This window comes from Numenius arquata, chromosome 5, assembly GCF_964106895.1.
Source record: "Numenius arquata chromosome 5, bNumArq3.hap1.1, whole genome shotgun sequence".
NCBI lineage: Eukaryota > Metazoa > Chordata > Aves > Charadriiformes > Scolopacidae > Numenius > Numenius arquata.
In genome coordinates, this window is record NC_133580.1 from 19,621,342 (window position 1) to 19,638,205 (window position 16,864).

At 47.5% G+C, this 16,864-nt stretch overlaps 1 protein-coding gene across 1 annotated transcript in view; it reads left to right on the forward strand.

The window, feature by feature from the left end:
• Positions 1-10,335, forward strand: part of ATP11C (ATPase phospholipid transporting 11C (ATP11C blood group)) — a 50,669-nt gene extending 40,334 nt beyond the window's left edge. The window contains exons 26-29 of the mRNA XM_074148221.1: positions 1,027-1,092; positions 2,066-2,169; positions 3,577-3,730; positions 9,148-10,335. Coding sequence (XP_074004322.1) covers positions 1,027-1,092; positions 2,066-2,169; positions 3,577-3,730; positions 9,148-9,264 — 441 coding nt within the window. The 3' untranslated portion in view covers positions 9,265-10,335. The remainder of the gene's footprint in view (positions 1-1,026; positions 1,093-2,065; positions 2,170-3,576; positions 3,731-9,147) is intronic.
• The last annotated feature ends 6,529 nt before the right edge of the window (positions 10,336-16,864 follow it).

Genomic DNA, 16,864 nt, shown 5'->3' on the forward strand with positions numbered 1-16,864 from the left:
GGCTGTCTAAGTTCCCTGTCCCCAAGGAAAGGGGTTATCAGACCTTGGCTGATGGAAAACTTCTTTACACCATCACTTGTGACCCTTGAAAATACCTTTAGCTTTTTTTCAGTGGCTAACCCTGGGAGAAAAGCTGATGAAATTTATGTATGTATATGCATACGTCACATCGATGCCAGCATTTATGGTCCCAGCTATAAGTAGTCAAGCCCCTGTATTGTATATTCAGTGCCTTTCTGTATTTATGGCCCTTCTGGTTGGATTTGAATAAAACACGAAGCACTGATATGTTCTGCAGATGCCTTGAGAGGTCAAGTCTGTGTGGCACTAAAATAGGATCTGTGGTTATGTCCTGTTTTGTAAACACTTATGCCTGTAAGAACTGCTATCAGCAATTGTTCATAATATCCATGTATGTTTGATTGACTCCTTTCTTTCCGCTCCTATTGACTTTAATTTTTTTGCATTTTTTTGAAAACTTTTACATTTCACTTTCTGTTTTAATGTATGCATTCAGATCTTGACAGCCTTTGGTAAGCATCCCTCCCATTCGTTGCCATAATTTGGATTTATATATACAGTATCTGCTTTTTTTTTTTTTTTTTTTTCTCCTGTCGTGCGTAGTCACTAGTATCCACAAACCAAACTAGATGGAAAAATACCCATTGGTGCCTTCGGCAAATGGGAGTAAAACAAGGCGATGAGCAGAGGTGTTGCGAGAAAGCAGAAACTGAGTAAATTACCGAGAAACCATGAAATACAGGTGGCGCGATGACTTGTATCCTCCATTGACATTGCTGTTAGTAGGAAGTTGTAGCTGTCACCGTCCTGGCTCTGGGTGGCCCGTCCGTGTGGCACTGCATGGCACAGGGTAGCGCCCGGCACCTCCCCAGCATCCATCCCCCCTGTAGCTGTCCCTCCGTCCCCTCCGGTCCCTGCTTGCACCCCTGTCCTCAGCATCCTCTCTGTGCCTCGCCAAGGAGATGGACCCAGGCGCCAGTGGCAATGTATCGTGGTTTTTTTCAGGTTTTTGGGAACTGGACCTTTGGGACGATTGTTTTCACCGTGCTGGTGTTCACCGTCACCCTGAAGGTTAGTCACTTATTTTTGCTGTCATTTTATTTTTACAGTCATTTTCCAACACGCTGTAAAATCCTGCGGTAAATGTGCTGAAGGTGAAGTTTCTAAGAATACGTTTCCCACCACACTTGAATCTTTTCATCTTCCATAGAGGCAGAACTTGCTTATTGACCGCAGTCCTTTGCATAGTCTATGGTCCGTATTCCTGGGCTGTGCTGGTCTATAAGTGTTTATAGAATCTTAGAATTGTCTAGGTTGGAAGGGACCTTTAAGATCTTCTAGTCCAACCATTAACCTGACTCTGATAAAAAAACCCATCACTAAACCATGTCTCTAAGCACTATGTCAACCTATCTTTTAAATACCTCCAGGGCTGGAGGTTTATGTTTGGGTTAAATTGTTTTCCTATTTTTTTGCCCTCTTTTGAGAACTCCAGTTGGTTACGGCCGACTTTTTCCCCACAGTTTCACCCCTTGGCATTCAGTTCCAGCAAGAGGAAAGAGAAGAGCAATAGAGAACTTGGGTTTGTCCACCTTGTTTCAGACACCGCCAAGCACTGGAGGGATCACAAAAGCACATCTGTCAAATAAATAATAGCAAACCTCCTTTGTTTCACGGAGCTTTCCAGAACAAACACTTTGCATAAGACCTTACAAAAGGCCTTTTGTGTTTGGTTCAGTACAGCAGGTGGTGGCAGGAGGCAACTGAAGTCCCCAGAACCTTTAGAACGTTTCTTTCCTGTAGCACCAGAGGTTGCATCAAATTTATTCTGTTAAAAAGCGTCGGTTACAATTAGAAACTCACCGTTTCCCTGTTGACAATGGTGCCAATCTGTAGATATTGAAAATATTTTCCTCGGTGCGCGTATGGAGGGAGGTAGCTAGTTGGAGAATTTCAACCTTAATGCAAAAGCAGTCAGAAATTTCATATAAATACAGTGAAATACACTCTTCATCTAATGCCTGTTCTCTCTCTGTTCCCACAGCTAGCGTTAGATACCCGATTCTGGACCTGGATGAACCACTTTGTCATCTGGGGCTCCCTGGCCTTCTATGTGTTTTTCTCGTTCTTTTGGGGAGGAGTCATTTGGCAAGTATCTCTTCTTCTTCTTCCCGTGGTGTTTTCCAAGGGGAATGCCCGGCGCTAGCTTTGCCGGGGGACGTGGCTACAGTCGTCACCTCGTTTGGGCTCTCCAGAGACTCACGGATGGCAGGGTGTGTCCAACCATGCTCCATTTCCTACCGGGATGGGAAGGGATGTTATCTCCATCCAACACCTACTAAAAGCCGGTGGAAGAGGGCTGTTGCGTGGTGAGATGTGTTCTAGGAGGCCCATCAGCCTGTTGAAGAGAGAGCCCAAAAGCAGATAACTCCCCCGTCATCCAGGTGCTCGGCTTTGGCAAGAGGCAATTTGCTTTTCTGCCCACGGGCTCATTTCTGATGCCAAAATGACCTTGGTTCTTGTCTGGTTCTTGTCTTCACTGGGGAGTTTTGGGGTAAATATTTCAGCATCCGTTTGTGGATGTGTGTGGGAAAGCAAGGAAAAATCGATGGTGGAAAGAAACCCGGTGGTACAGAAGGAAGGAAGAGATGAGGCAGCTGCAGAGCAGGGGGATGCAGCGCTCTGGGGCAGCTTAATGGGGAGAAATAAGGAGGGGAAAACACAGATCTTCCTGCTGAAATCTTGGATCTGAGTAGGAGAAGAAATTCTCATTGATGTCAGCACAACCAGGATTTTAGGCTTAATGTCCTGCAACAGCAGTAGTACCTTACAAATATTATTAGTTTTCTATTTCCCGTGCTGGAGTAGACGTTCACGTTGACTTTCACAGTAGACAGCATCTCCCGTTTTACACCTTGGCTTTCCCATGGGCTAGTGCCATGGCTTATGGGCTAGATCCTTGACCCAGCAACCCGCTAATCAAGATGTGGAACTGATTTAAATATTTAAACTGGGGGCCACGGGCTTTGTTTAACTCTTCAGCCTTCCTAACCAAGAGATTGTGATCTGTGATGTAGCCAGATCTCTGCACTGAAATACATGAGTTTTCTGCTGGTGTGTTTAACCTGCTTAGCTCAGTATTTCCGAGTTAATGCTAAGCAGCAACTGCTTTGGGATCCTTGCCATCAGTTATTTATGAGGCATTTTTCACGCGTCTGTCGGTTCCCCTCCATCATCAAGGGAGGGAGAAAGAGGCAAAGAACTTGTTGGGACCGAGAGTCTCTGGATTGCCACCATCGAAAGCAAACCAGAAACCATAGCAAAGTCCAAATTTGAAATAAAATGATGTGGTTTTTGACAAGGTGAATAATTTACCTTTCGGTGACAGTGGCAAAATTGGTGGTAGTGTCAAACACTGTTTCTGTGCGGGCTGTATCCAGCTCCATCTGAAAGGGATGTGTTACTGCTCATAGTATGATCTGAATCTGCCTTTGATCCTGACCTTCTTGGGAAATTCGCGTTAACCAGAATTTATTTGTATCCTTTCTTTTTCAGGCCTTTCTTGAAGCAGCAAAGAATGTATTTTGTATTTGCCCACATGCTGACTTCTGTTTCCACGTGGCTGGCAATAATTCTCCTGATCTTTATCAGCCTTTTCCCAGAAATTCTTCTAATAGTTTTAAAAAATATAAAAGAGAAAAATCATCAGGTAAGGAACAAGATAATGTATTTATAGTATTTTTAGGAAGACCTCTCTTCCTCTTAAGCACCAGATGAATCTGTAACAGTACTGTGTACCACTCGCATCTCGAGGAAGGCTTTCTAGAGTCTCATCTTGCTCTTTCACATGCCAGAAATGTCAAGAAGCTCATCTAAAAATACTGCCTAGATCTGTAGTGAGGAGAGACTCAGCCCGTGCCTTTCCGTAGTTGCCTTCAGTGGATGCAAACCATAAAGTCTCTCATAAAAGTGCAGTAACCCTTTTCCAACCTGAACTGCTCATCAAACCCATTACGTTATCTCCTGAAAAGAAGCTACTTGTTTTTATGCCAAAGACCACACTCCTGATGTTCCCCTCGGGTATGTCCTCAGGTGCTGGTGCAGGGGGAACAGAGTCTTGTCACATTTGCCCACCGCCTGTAATAACCGGGGGCTTGTACCCTGCCTTTAGCCTGCAGTGTCTAGCTCTCCTCGAAAGCTGTCTGGTTTCTCAACAGCTTTCCCCTGCTGCTGAGGAGGAGGACTCCTTTTAAAAGTGTAAACCGTAGAATCATAGAATGATTTGGGCTGGAAGGGACCTTAAAGACCATCCAGTTCCAACCCCCCTGCCCTGGGCAGGGACATCTCCCACCAGACCAGGTTGCTCAAAGCCCCATCCAGCCTGGCCTTGAACCCCTCCAGGGATGGGGCAGCCACAGCTTCTCTGGGCAACCTGGGCCAGGGTCTCACCACCCTCACAGCAAAGAATTTCTTCCTGAGATCTCATCTATATCTCCCCTCTTTACATTTAAAACTGTTCCCCCTCATCCTATGGCTCCCCTCCCTGATCAAGAGTCCCTCCCCATCTCTCCTGGAGTCCCTTGAGGGACTGGAAGGGGCTCTAAGGTCTCCCTGGAGCCTTCTCTTCTCCAGGCTGAACCCCCCCAACTCTCTCAGCCTGTCCTCACAGCAGAGGGGCTCCAGGCCTCAAAGCATCTTCGTGGCCTCCTCTGGACCCTCTCCAACAGGTCCATGTTCTTTTTGTGTTGGTGGCCCCAGAGCTGGAGGCAGCATTGCAGGGGGGTGTCCCCAGAGCAGAGCAGAGGGTCAGAATCCCCCCCCTTTCCCTGCTGGCCACACTGCTGGGGATGCAGCCCAGGATGCGGGGGGCTTTCTGGGCTTCCAGCGCACGTTGTCGGCTCACATTGAGCTTCTCGTCCACCAACACCCTCAAGTCCTTCTCCTCAGGGCTGCTCTTTTCTCCTGAAAGTTTTCTTCCTCACTCCTGCAAATGATGAATGCCAGCGCTGCTGGGCTCAGGACTCACTCTGTGCTGAGACACCCCCCCGTCCCTTGCCCTCTGCTCTCCCAGAGGTGCCGAGCATCCCTGCAGCATCATCCCCACGCCTCCCCTCCTCCCGCAGCCCCTCTTTTTCCCCTGCAGCACCAGCAGGCATCGCCCACCAGCCCTAGCCTCTTGCCATCAGGTTTCCATGTCCTTAGGCAGTGGTAGGGCCCAGCCAGAGGGACATGGGGCCAGCGCTGCCAGTGTGTGGTCACCAGGGTGGCTTCCAGCTGGATGGCCGGAGTCAGCCATCGCTGTGCCCAGTGGCACGGCTGCAGGATTTGGCCGGGGCAGAGGTGGCTTCTGCCCTGCTAACTGTGCCCTGGACCAGCAGCCTGGTACTGGCAGACCAGCGCCCAGCTGGTCTGACCCAGTCCCAGGAAACCATGGGCTGACCTTCCACATAGTGAGGTTCAAAGCAGACCTCTCTCCTTGAAGCTCTTGTACCCCCTGAGGTTTCAGTGCATTTTCCTCACGTGGGATAACTTGGTATCTTTGATCCTTATCTAAAACTGATAGTTATCTCAATTAAAAAAATAAAAAAATCCAACGAAGTAGTAAAGGTTTTCCTCTCCCATAACATTTGAAGTACAAGTTTGGCATAGTATCAGTGAAGTAAAACATGTATCTGCAAGACAGAAAAACAAACAACCCAAAACATTAAAGATGAAAGTAATAGAGATGGTAAAAGAAATGTGGTTGAATTCTTTGAGGCTCCATGTAATTTCTTCCAACTAAGTATGATTTTAATGATTTCTAGCTTGACGCCCCTGTTGAACAGGCCGGGAGCGAGTTGCTCTCAACTGTGGACATAGGGCAGTTCAAAGAATCATAGAATAGTTTGGGTTGGAAGGGACCTTAAAGATCATCCAATTCCACCGCCTGCCCTGGGCAGGGACACCTCCCACCAGACCAGGTTGCTCGAAGCCCCATCCAACCTGGCCTTGAACCCCCCCAGGGATGGGGCAGCCACAGCTTCTCTGGGCGAAGTTATGGACAGTTTGAGGACAGGGACCTGGAAGGGTGACCTGGGGGTTTCTGAGCCCTCAGCTCAACTCACCCGAGAGGTGACCCATTTTTGCCTTCAGGTGATGGCCAGAAGATCCGTTCTCTCATGCAATACTTGCTTTCAGGAGCACTTTGTACACATTAAAAAAGGCTCCTATGAAATCATTTAGCAAAGCAAAGTAAGTGTTGACTAGAAAAGTCTCTTCATATGTGCATACCAAACTAAACACAGGCTGAGCCGCATTTAAATGCACATTTTGAGTAAGAGCTTTATAAAATGCCTGAAGCAGACACAGCAGCTCCAGATGTCCGTGTCAGCAGTCAGACACCGTAGTCAGACACCTCATTTTTAAAGGCATCCAAGACCAAGTAGATGATTTCGAGTCAAGACCCTTTTTGAGAATCCTGACCTTAATATTGGACAAAAAACCAACATCATTTTCCCAAGGGGAGCATTTAGTGTCAAAACAAACAAGATTAGGGCAGTTATCTAGGTGCCTGAACCCCCAACATGGCAGCCAAGGGTCCCTCAAAGGGGAGGATGGACTGAGGCCAGGTCGATGGGCGTTTGCCCTTGACCTCAACAGGACCGGGTTTCACCCCGAGTTCCCTGTAATGCAATGCATTGCCTTTGCTCAGTCTTTATTAAATTTTCTTTGTGGAAGTTTTTTGGTTTGGTTTTTTTTTTTCGTTTGTTTGGTTGGTTTGGTTTTTTTTTTTTAACTGCAAGGCGCATCTGTGTTTTCCTTGGTTTCTGCCTTTCTCTCTCTTGTACTGCAATTTTCTGTCTTTTGTGCTGTTGTGAACTAGGTAACGAAGCGCCTTCCTTCCTCAGGAACATCCACTATCTTCATGCTTTCTCAAACTTCCAGCAATCACAGCTTTTCTTGGAGTGAATAAGGTGATTTCCTTTCCGAGTCTCTATACGTTGCTTGCTCTACTGCTTTTTTTTTTTTCCCCTCCTTCTAACGCCTAACTCCTGAAAACCCGTGTCTAGATTTGCTCGCCCAGCAAAACCCTGCTTTTCCCCGCCCTTTTGCTTTAATTTAAATCTTTCGCTTAAGTGTTTCGTCTGTCTCTTCCCCTTGGGTCTCCTGCTGCCCCTAAGGTGGGTGAGCTGGTGGTGCTGGGGATGTCCCAGTGAGGTGGACACTGTAGTTTGGTGGTAGTGGACTGGACACAAACTTCTCTAAAGTGAACTCCATTTTGGTCATCCTCTGGATGCCCTGGCAAAACAGCTCAGGCTTGTATGGTCTAGGAGGAGCTCCCCAAGTGCCCATCTTGCCCAGTCCATCCCAATTAATGTTGGTCTTTGTACAAGAAAATGAGCCGCTGGACTCAACCCGCACAACCAGGCCTAGTCTTGGACCCTGACCGTGGGGACGGTGGGGCTACCCCAGAGCCAAGCGCCTCGAAAACACGTCCCTGCTGTTTGGTTTCGCTGCCAGATCTCCGATCTGATGTGCTATTTTCAAAATATGGGTCAAAATATGTGTTGTAAGAGCTGGAGGATGGTTTCCTCCTCCCTCGGAAGCAGTTCCTGCCTCCCCGCCGTGCCTCTTGCACTGCAAAACCCAGGCAGTGTTGACCACTGTGGTATTTAGGGAGGGTGTATTAATGACATGATGCGGTTTAGGCGTGAAAAGGGGTGTGCATATGTGTCTTCTGCTGTTCCACCGTGAGGCAGGGGCGAGCGTCGCGTGTGCTATAAGTCTTTTTGCCTCGCTGTTGCAGAGCAGCAGGAAGGTGCCTGATTCATTGTCGGCCAGACCTTCTGTCAGACCACTTCTTTTAAGAACATTCTCAGATGAGTCTAATGTGTTGTAACAGGTACCCTGTCCGAAGGAGTTGGGATGGTTTTAAAAGGCATCAATTAACCAAATCAATTAAACTATGGTTCTTTGTAACCCTCTTGACTGTCGGTGTGGGGCACCTGTCCTTGTGGAATGGAAGATGCAATGCTTGGGATGCGTTTTAATTTGGGAGACGTTGTACTACCCCGCAACCTCTTCAGGATCCTGTATGTCTATGGATCCTCTCAAACTGAAATATTTTGTAGTATGTCAACAAATCTTTCGATATAACCGATATTTTAGTCTAATATTAACAGACAACTTAAGAGAATACAGTCGGTGAGTCGTGCCGACAGTGGTTATAAAAGCCAACACCGATGTATTTACAGTGAAGTACTCAAATCTCAGCTATTAAAATGATTCCAGTATTGCATCTGAACTGTACCAAAATCCCTTTTTCTAGGGTGCATGCTGTTCTGTCAAGATAGAAATAAGTCCGTTTTAATTCATCTGCGTAGACCAGAACTAAACGTGTGTACTTGTCTGTGTGTGTCAACATGCGGTGCGGCGGGCATGTCTCCGTGTCTGTATGTGTATATACACACACCGAGAGCATCCTAGTACGAGTTTACTTGATTTTAAACATCGTAGTGAGCTGATAGAATAATAATAATAATAAAAATAACGTAAAAGTGCCAAATTGAATTCACTATCTCGCTTTTTAGTGAGGTGTTACGTAGCTCTTGCGGTGTCGGCTGCAAATGTAAAACTGCAATTTTTTTTTTTCTGCAAACCTCTCCTGCCTTTGCACCCGCTCCTACTTCTAAAGAAATCAGATTATTCGGAGCAGCAGGTCCAACAGCCAGACTTGCCGGAGCTCCGAGTATATCCGGCATAAATCCAGGATTCTGCTTGCCCAGGCGTTGCCGAGCGGCCGTTCCTTCCCCGCAGACATTAGGTGGTGCTCTCCACCACCATATACTGGTGCAGACTGGTGCGGGAGGCGGATGGAGGGGAGCCGCAGGGGACAGCGAGGCAGAAACCAATTTTAGGTGTTTTACAGCATTTTGCAGGTTGTGCAAATTGATTTACCATCTCATTGTTCGTTCCTTGGTTGTGAATGAAATTTGGCACTTTTATCACGGTCTGATCGTTCTTCTTCTATAAAATTTTCAGTATTGTTTTATTTTTTTTTTTTCTAAAAATAACCCACAAAAAGGTTTATGACTTTGGGAATGTAACAGTTGAAAAACATGTGTGTTTTCCTTCTGATTTTTGCAGACTGGCCCCTTTGATCTGCCTATGTTAGTCTCATACAAACGTATAGAGAATGGTTGTGTGAAGACTGAAGATGCTGTTACTAATTTGGCAGAAAGATGTCCTCTCGGGATACTTTAAAGTGCTCCGTACAAACACTGCGCATTGTCATGCTGTAGGCGAAAACCCATGGGTTTAACCTAACAGTCCTCTTTAATATTACCAAGTACAGCAAGCAGCCGTGCTGATAAAGCAGTAACCAGGGCACTGGCCCCACGGTACCCGTTTGTCTTTGGGCTTGTGGCTTCCCCACCCCTCCAAAAAAAAAAAAAACAAACAACCCCAAATCTGCCAAATTCTACATCACTGGAGGCTGAGAAAGCATCTTTAGGAATTCCTCATTAATTCCTCCTGAAACAGCATGAATTGAAGTGCGAGAGAGCAATGCCAGCCCCATTTCATACAGGGCGGGGGGCGCTTCCTCTGCCCGCTGCAGATCTGTCCGGGAGCAGCAGAGAGCTGCTGAAATCTCTTGCTCTGCCTGACCAAAGAAGTAGCACGGACTTTAAACCCAGTGACAGCCCTCTCCGGCTCCCCGAAGGCGCTGGGGAGAGCCCCCCTCTTCTCGCTCAGAAGCTGGATGCAGCCCTGCGAGCATCTCGCCCGGTACCGGGGCTGGGACCGACCCCTCGGCAAGGGGCGGTGGTGGGGTGGGGGGCTGCCCCCTCCCAGCCCTGGGTTGCCGGATGCACATGGAAGAAATACTTGAAAACTGGGGGAGAAATCTTCGCTGATGGTGCAGAGCGTTCAGTGGCGTGCCCCTCCTCTGGGTACGGTGGTACCCGCGGTGCTGGGAAGCGCCTGAGCATCCTCCCGCCGCCAGTTTGCTGATGGGTTTATTGCTGATGGAGGGTGAAGAAAAGGTTGTTCCCCCCCCAGCCCCCGCCGTGTTGTGGCTGTTGGTGATGAAAGGAAGCTCTCGTGGGGGGGAAGGAAGGAGTCTCCAAAGCTGGGCTGTGCCAGATGTTGAGCCGTTTTGCCCGGGCTCCTGTGGTTGTGCTTACGTTACTGCCCTGTGCAGTTGCTTCAAAACTTTAAAGGCCTGAGTGACAGCGCGGTCCCTGGACCATCCCAGGGACACGGGCTGGGCACTGTGGACCTGCAGCCGTATAAAACTGCATCTTGAGTTATTTGCACTAAGGAAAAAGAAGCCGGTTTAAAAAAAAAAAAAAAAAAAAAAAAAAGGAATACACGAACCTGATTTCATTTAACACTTTATTTGGTTTTTAAATTGGCATGTTCTTTTTAAATCTACCTGTACCATGGTCGTAGGAACTTTTCTCTTCAGGTTGTGCCCAGCGGAGGTGAGATACCTGACTCGTGGTTTTATTTTTTTTTATTTTTTTATTCTGTGATACGTCATATGTGGGAAAAGCAGCTTTCTTTGCTAAGTGATAAGGAGTGACGGAGCATCCTGTGTGCCACCGCCGTTGGGTGTGAAGGTCCCCCCCACATCAAGCGGCACGGGGGAACGACCGTGAGAAGCGTTGGGATCTCGTTCCAGCTGTAACGAGCTCTGTGCTGCCGCTGGGTTTGGCTCCCGCTCACCTACAGGCAAAGAAACAACAATTTGGGACTAGATGAAACATTCCCTTCGTCAAATTTTGCTGAACTATTAATTTTTGGAAGAATTGAGCCCAGCTCTCTGGCTGCCACCCCTGAGGTCCTGTCTTTGACTCCGGTGGAAGCAGGATGCGGATCAGCTGGCGCGCATCGTTAGGACTTTGCTAATTGGGCCTTATCCGAGCAGGAAGGGGGTGTGCTGCGCGGTCCCTCGGGCCGGTGGCTGCTCTGCTGTCGCCCAGCATGGGAGGGGACGTACGGACAGGACCACTGTATTATAGACGCTGCACTGGCCTCCACCCAAGTGGTGTTCGTGAGCACCATGTTCGCCACCGCGGCTCGGCTCCTTGCTGCATGCAAGTAAGGAGCTGCACTTCCAGCATGTGTCCCATGGGCAAAGCTTTTCTTTTTTTTTCTTCTTCTTCTTTTTTTTTTTTTTTTCTTTTTCCTTTTCCCACCTCATTTCACGGACCTAGAATTCAACTTGCAGACCTTGTCCCCGTTCTGGACTTTCCTTGCTAAAATGTGGTGCCTACAGATCACGTATGCGATGAATACAATGAAGATCCGCTCTCTATGCCAAATCTTAACCTTTCTCCTTAAATCTACAGTTGCTGACTTGTGTTTACATAACCTTTAAAAAGCGGGTGCTGAGGTGCCCCAATTCCTGTGATTCAAAACCATTCCAAGCCCGAATGGTCCCAAGCCTGACTCCTCGCTTCTGGGTTTGCTTTGTGTCCCGCTCTACTCCTAAGGTCAAAGGCCGTTCCCGGGAAATCCAGCTGAAGGTTTTCGCTGTTGGGGTTGGTGGGAGCAGAGCGAAGCTTGCCGTCTACGTGCAACGTGTGAACTGTCCCGATCAAGTCACTCAAACGGGCTCATTTCTGCAGCCTGTTTTTCAGACGGAGCCTTCCGGGAACCAAATCTTTCTCTTCCCCTTTCTAAGAGTCCTGTCTGAGGATGGAGCAAGCCATCGCCGTCACTGTACCTCCAAACCCAAGGCACGTGTCCTGACAAGCGGGTTGGAATTAAGGTGAAACGTCTCAAAAAGCAGTTCTTTTGGGGGAGGGGGGCGGGAAATGCAGGTTTTCTTGGGCATGGATCTTTGGCTAGTGCACTGGGGTAGTGCTGGGGCTGCCTCCTTCAGCCATGGCAGAAGTGACATTCCTATTGCTGTGGGTGACTTGGGAAATCGAGGGCAACAGGAGAGCCCTTTGGGGGGTCGGAGAAGGGAAGAAAAAGCAGTGACGGTGACAAAGGTGTCATCGAGGTGGCGGGCATCCGACAGTGATTGTTGTCCCTGTACCACGATACGCGCCCCGCTGTTACAGTGCTCCTTAGTGAGCTAAAAGGTCAGTACAGGCTTTTCGGTGGAAAAACTTGAAGGAAAAAAGGCTGGGTTTTGTTTTTCGTGATAATTGGTGGAAGTTTAATCACTGGCTAGCGACACCGAAAGATAAGTAATTAAGATTCCCCTCTAAAACTGTTCTGTGATAACGGAGGAACTTGGTGTAGTCATAGCTGCTTCTCAAAAACTAACCCTAATTGTTACGAGAATGTTATAAATGACTTGGAATCGCAGAAAAGCTTAAAATTGAATTCGTATACACAGAGTTGAAAAACTTGCCTAACACTGCACCATTTATCCAGTTTCCCAGCTATGGAATTGTTTTGTTTGTTTTTTTTTGAAACCATGTAGTATATAGAAAATGTAAATTATATACAGGCAATGAGAAGATACATTTTTCAGCTTCTTGCAAAAAAAAAAAACAAAAAACAAAGGACTGCAACCTTACATTTTTTTCACTTAAATGCAATTTTATACATTTATGTTGCTTTATATAAAGGAAATTGAATGTGAATGTTACCTTTTATGAATGCAACTTGCTCTTTTTTCATTACAGAAACTTTTGTTTGAAGTAATCAATAAACTTTGGTATGTTGTTCTGATTAATACATATTTGTTGTCTCTCTTGTCTCCTTGGATGCTCCTAGGCAGTAGTTGGGGCTTTTCTAAGGCAGTACGAGGGGGACCGTCGACGTTTTCAGTGGGAATGGATGATCCCAGCAGGGCCGTATGCAATTCTGTGATGCGGAGCAGGATTTCCCTAAGGGAACACTGATTGCTTCTTGTATATTTTTATTTTTCCCGCAAGGTATTAGCGATTCTGCTGGTAAGAGCGGCTGCACGTAGCTGGCCTACGTGCTCTAAACCCACTTCCCTCAAAAATAATGTCAAATTAAGGAAGGGAGTCCTGTGAATTAAGTAAATTAATTGCTTTAACTTTGTGGAAGAGTTGAACGCGGCGCTTTAGCTGACATTTAGGAACTGGGGGGAAAATATAATGCAGGTCCATGTGCCTGAATTCCACATGTGCATGCAGATACTTTTTCTTAGTGCTGTGCATTGGCTCTGTGTGTGGCCGCCTGTAATAAATAAGTATTTTTTAGTTCAAAGACAAAATGCACATAAATGAGGATTATTCCATGGTTTGTAAAGTGCCTGGAGGTGATGAAGTCCAGGCCAGGTATTTGTATTAATGGAATTCCAACAGTGCAACAAAACTGTTAAAGGAAGACTCGGAGAGTTTGTAGAATACAGAAGAAAAATATATAGACTTTTCTTTTTGGTGGTTTTTTTTTTTGGTTTTGGGGTTTTGTTTTTTTTTTTTCTCCTAGGACACGGGTCTGATTCAAACCGAAATGTTTGCAATGAAAAACTGACAGTTTGAAAAATTCTGTTTTGGCTGCTTCGATTTCTTCAGCTCCCATGAGCCACGGGAGGACAGATGGCTGTGCTATTTAAAACAAACTATAACCTTTAAGAAGCAGCTCGTACTATTGGAAACCAGAGAGGCGCATTGAGACTCTTAATAGCCCTGGTGAGTGATAGTGAAAACCATCCGAGGAGCTGGAGAGGGTTTTACTCCGGGCTGGCTCCCCGGGCTGACGGGGGCAAATGTGCTAAACGTAAGCGATGGGAGACGGCCACGGGTCACCGGGTGTTTCCCAAGGCACCAAATTAGCATTTAAAACGCCCGCGTAACCCGTCATATTAGGAAGGAGAAGCGATGTGGGTTTGTAAGGTGGTTTTTAACAAGGCTAGCGATTTTTTTAAAGGTCAGGCTGTCGGTGTGGGGGGTGCTCTTGGGCCATGGTGTCCCCATCCATCCTTCCCTGTCCCTGCTGCCTTTGGGGTTGGCTTCTGCAATCTCTGCGGGTCTGGGGACAACCTGCTAAGCTGGAAAATACCCGGTGGCCTGGAGAAAAGACACACGCAGGTGCACACACGCCCTAACTTCCAAAACCAGGGGTTGTGACAATAGGGCAGAGAAAAAGGGAGAGTGAGAAAGCGGAGTCCTTTGATGAAATCGGTGTGGGCTTAACTGGTTTCGTTGGGGTCAGGATCTCTGTGGAGGCTCTGCTCCTCCTGGACCAGCCTGGAATGAGCCTGTGCTGGACGATACCCGGGGATGGAGGGTGACGCTGCCTCACTCACATGAAATCCTCCTAAAATCCCTGTTTATGAAAACCAACCAGAGCTTAATTGCTCTCCTGCACGAGTACTTTGATGTCGCTGTGCTGATTCCAGAGGTGAGCGTTTCCCTTCACCAGCAGTTTGACTCCAAACTCCAGCTCTGTTTTCCCAGTCCCCAGCACCACCCTACGGAAAAAATAAAATCAAAACCCTTCCTGGCCCGTTTTGCCCATTGGATTTTGGGCACGAAAGACCAAGCAGGGCTCGGGGGCTGAGCAGGGGACATGGAGCCGTGCAGGGCAGGAGGGGGGTGGGTGAAGGAATTGCCTTTAAAAGTTGATGGGGCTAAAGTGACGGCGTGGGGGCAAAGGTGTTTGCAGCAGCCTCCCGGGTGGTGTAAAAAAATGGGGTTTGGGCAAGCCAGGGAAAAAAACGTTGTAATAATTGAGCCTTGGAGTGCTGAGAGCGCTGGGCTGTATCTTGGGGAAATTATCCGGCACCCAGAGGAGTGCGTGTGAGAGCTGAGGGAGAGGGCTGAATTGAGGGTGACAAGTCAAATTAGCCTATTTAACCAGAAGCTCTTTGCCCCAGCAACTGCCAGAGGAAGGTTGTTTCTGAAGGAGAGACTAGGAGGCGGGGTGGATTGAGCCGATGGTGATGGATGGGATTTTATTTGTCAGAAGCCTCTAACCCAGCGATGTCTCCGGGGATGCCGTGGGGCCGGAGCAGCCGGACTCACAGCTCGGCCCCTCCTGTCTGCGCGGTGCCACGCTGGAGGATGAAAGCAGCAGCTTCTGGAAGTTGCAGAAATCAAACCTGTGTTTTTTCCAAGTTAGAACAAAAATATGTACTGGGGAGAAACAGCTGATGGTATTATTCCCATCAGTCTCAAAAAGGTGAGCCCATCGCTGCGAGGCCTCGGATGCCTGCAGTTGTGTAAAATGCAACATTCCATTCAAAAACACGTGTTTTTGAAGGGTGATTTCTAAAAACCAAAGAGTGGCACCTGTCACTCTTTTATCTGTTAAGAAAAAAAAAAAAGCAAAAAGGAAAAAAGAAAAGGGTTTTGGATTTTCTTTGAAGGTTTTGTTGTCCAGCCTCTGATCTAGAATTAATGAAATTAGTAGGAATTCTCCCTACACCTTCTCCCTAAGATTTAAGGATAAGAAATTGCACCCACATGAAATAAATCTCTGCAAACAGAGGTGCTGGCAAGATTTTCCCAGCTGCAGGGAGATGTGTATGTGCCACTCTGAGGGTGCTGAACATTGTTATGGGCCTGGGTGGGAAACGCCTGAAAAAGAAAAACCCCACGTTTCTGGCTGTTGCCGTTTCCTTTTTATCCATCTCCTCGTTCCCTCTTCTGGTTCCTTGGGCAGGCAGAGAGTAACGCTGGTCTCTGGAGGAGACAGAGATGCCGAGCAGCTTCTGCCAGCGTAAAACACAAGCAGCCGGTGCCGCTGCTGGAATAGCCGGCCATTTATCGGGAAATGCCCAGAAGGAGAGGCTGGAAGCAGCCAGCTTTCCAAAACAAGACTCTTTGTGGCCGTTCAAGCTTTGGGAAGACGGGAAGGAGAAGCCGTGACCAATTATCCCTTTGAGTTGGAGCACACGCAGCTTTTCCGTGCCGAGAGCCGGCTGATGTTGTCTTGTGCCAGCTGAGCTGGCTGGAGGAGGCGCAGCCTTGGGATGTGCAGGGTTCCCGCCCGGTCCAGAGCCAGCCTTAATCCTGTTCTCTTCCCTTCAGAGAGCAAGAAAAGGATTCATTGCCAAACCTCAGGGATAACATAGCTGTATCTTCCACTGGCTAGCTTTATTTTCCCTGAAGCCGGTGCTAGAAGTGGGCGTTTATCACTCCAATCCCGGGTACATCCTCGGAGCAACAGTAGAACAAAAAAAGAAAAAAAAAAAAAAAAAAAAAAAAAAAGAGACTTTCAGCGCTTGGATGGGCCTCGTTTCTGCAGGAGCTGTTGCAGCTTAGGCATTCCTGCGATAAGAATGCAGAAGGAAATGCGGCGTGGCTGTCTTTCCATGCCTGTAGCCTCGCATAGGGCTATTTGATAACCCCGCTTCACCGCTGTGCACCTGAGCCGGATTTTTTGATGAGTAACTGCACATGAGCTCTCCCCGGGGCACGGGACGAGCTTTATGAGCAGACAGAAAATCATCTATTCAAACTGTTAAGTCAGTGAGGATCCGCTGTGTTACAAACAAGGAGTACTAACTGAATGTGGAGTTTTTTCCTTGAAAAATTCTCTATCAGCATAAGAAGGGACACGGTCTACCAAACGACAGCGTTTTTCATACTGCCACTGTTAGACCTTGGGTCCCAAATTAATAGCCCCGACCGCTGAAGTGTTGGAAAAAGTCTGCTATTATAGTAAGGAGCATAATTAAAAGGTTGTTTGGAAAAACAGGAACATCCACTTCTCTGTGCTGCCTTCCTGGGCAGCTCAAGCTCCTCTCGAGGATGAGCTGGCATCGTTTGAACCTCGGCATCGGGGAAACTGAGGCTGATGGGTCAGGCCAGCGGTGTGCTGAGAGTTCTGGCCAGTTTTGGCTTTAGCATGGCTTAATATAGTTCTCATAGGAATTTGCTAAAGGATTAAAAACACTTTATTATTTTATTTATTTTATTAT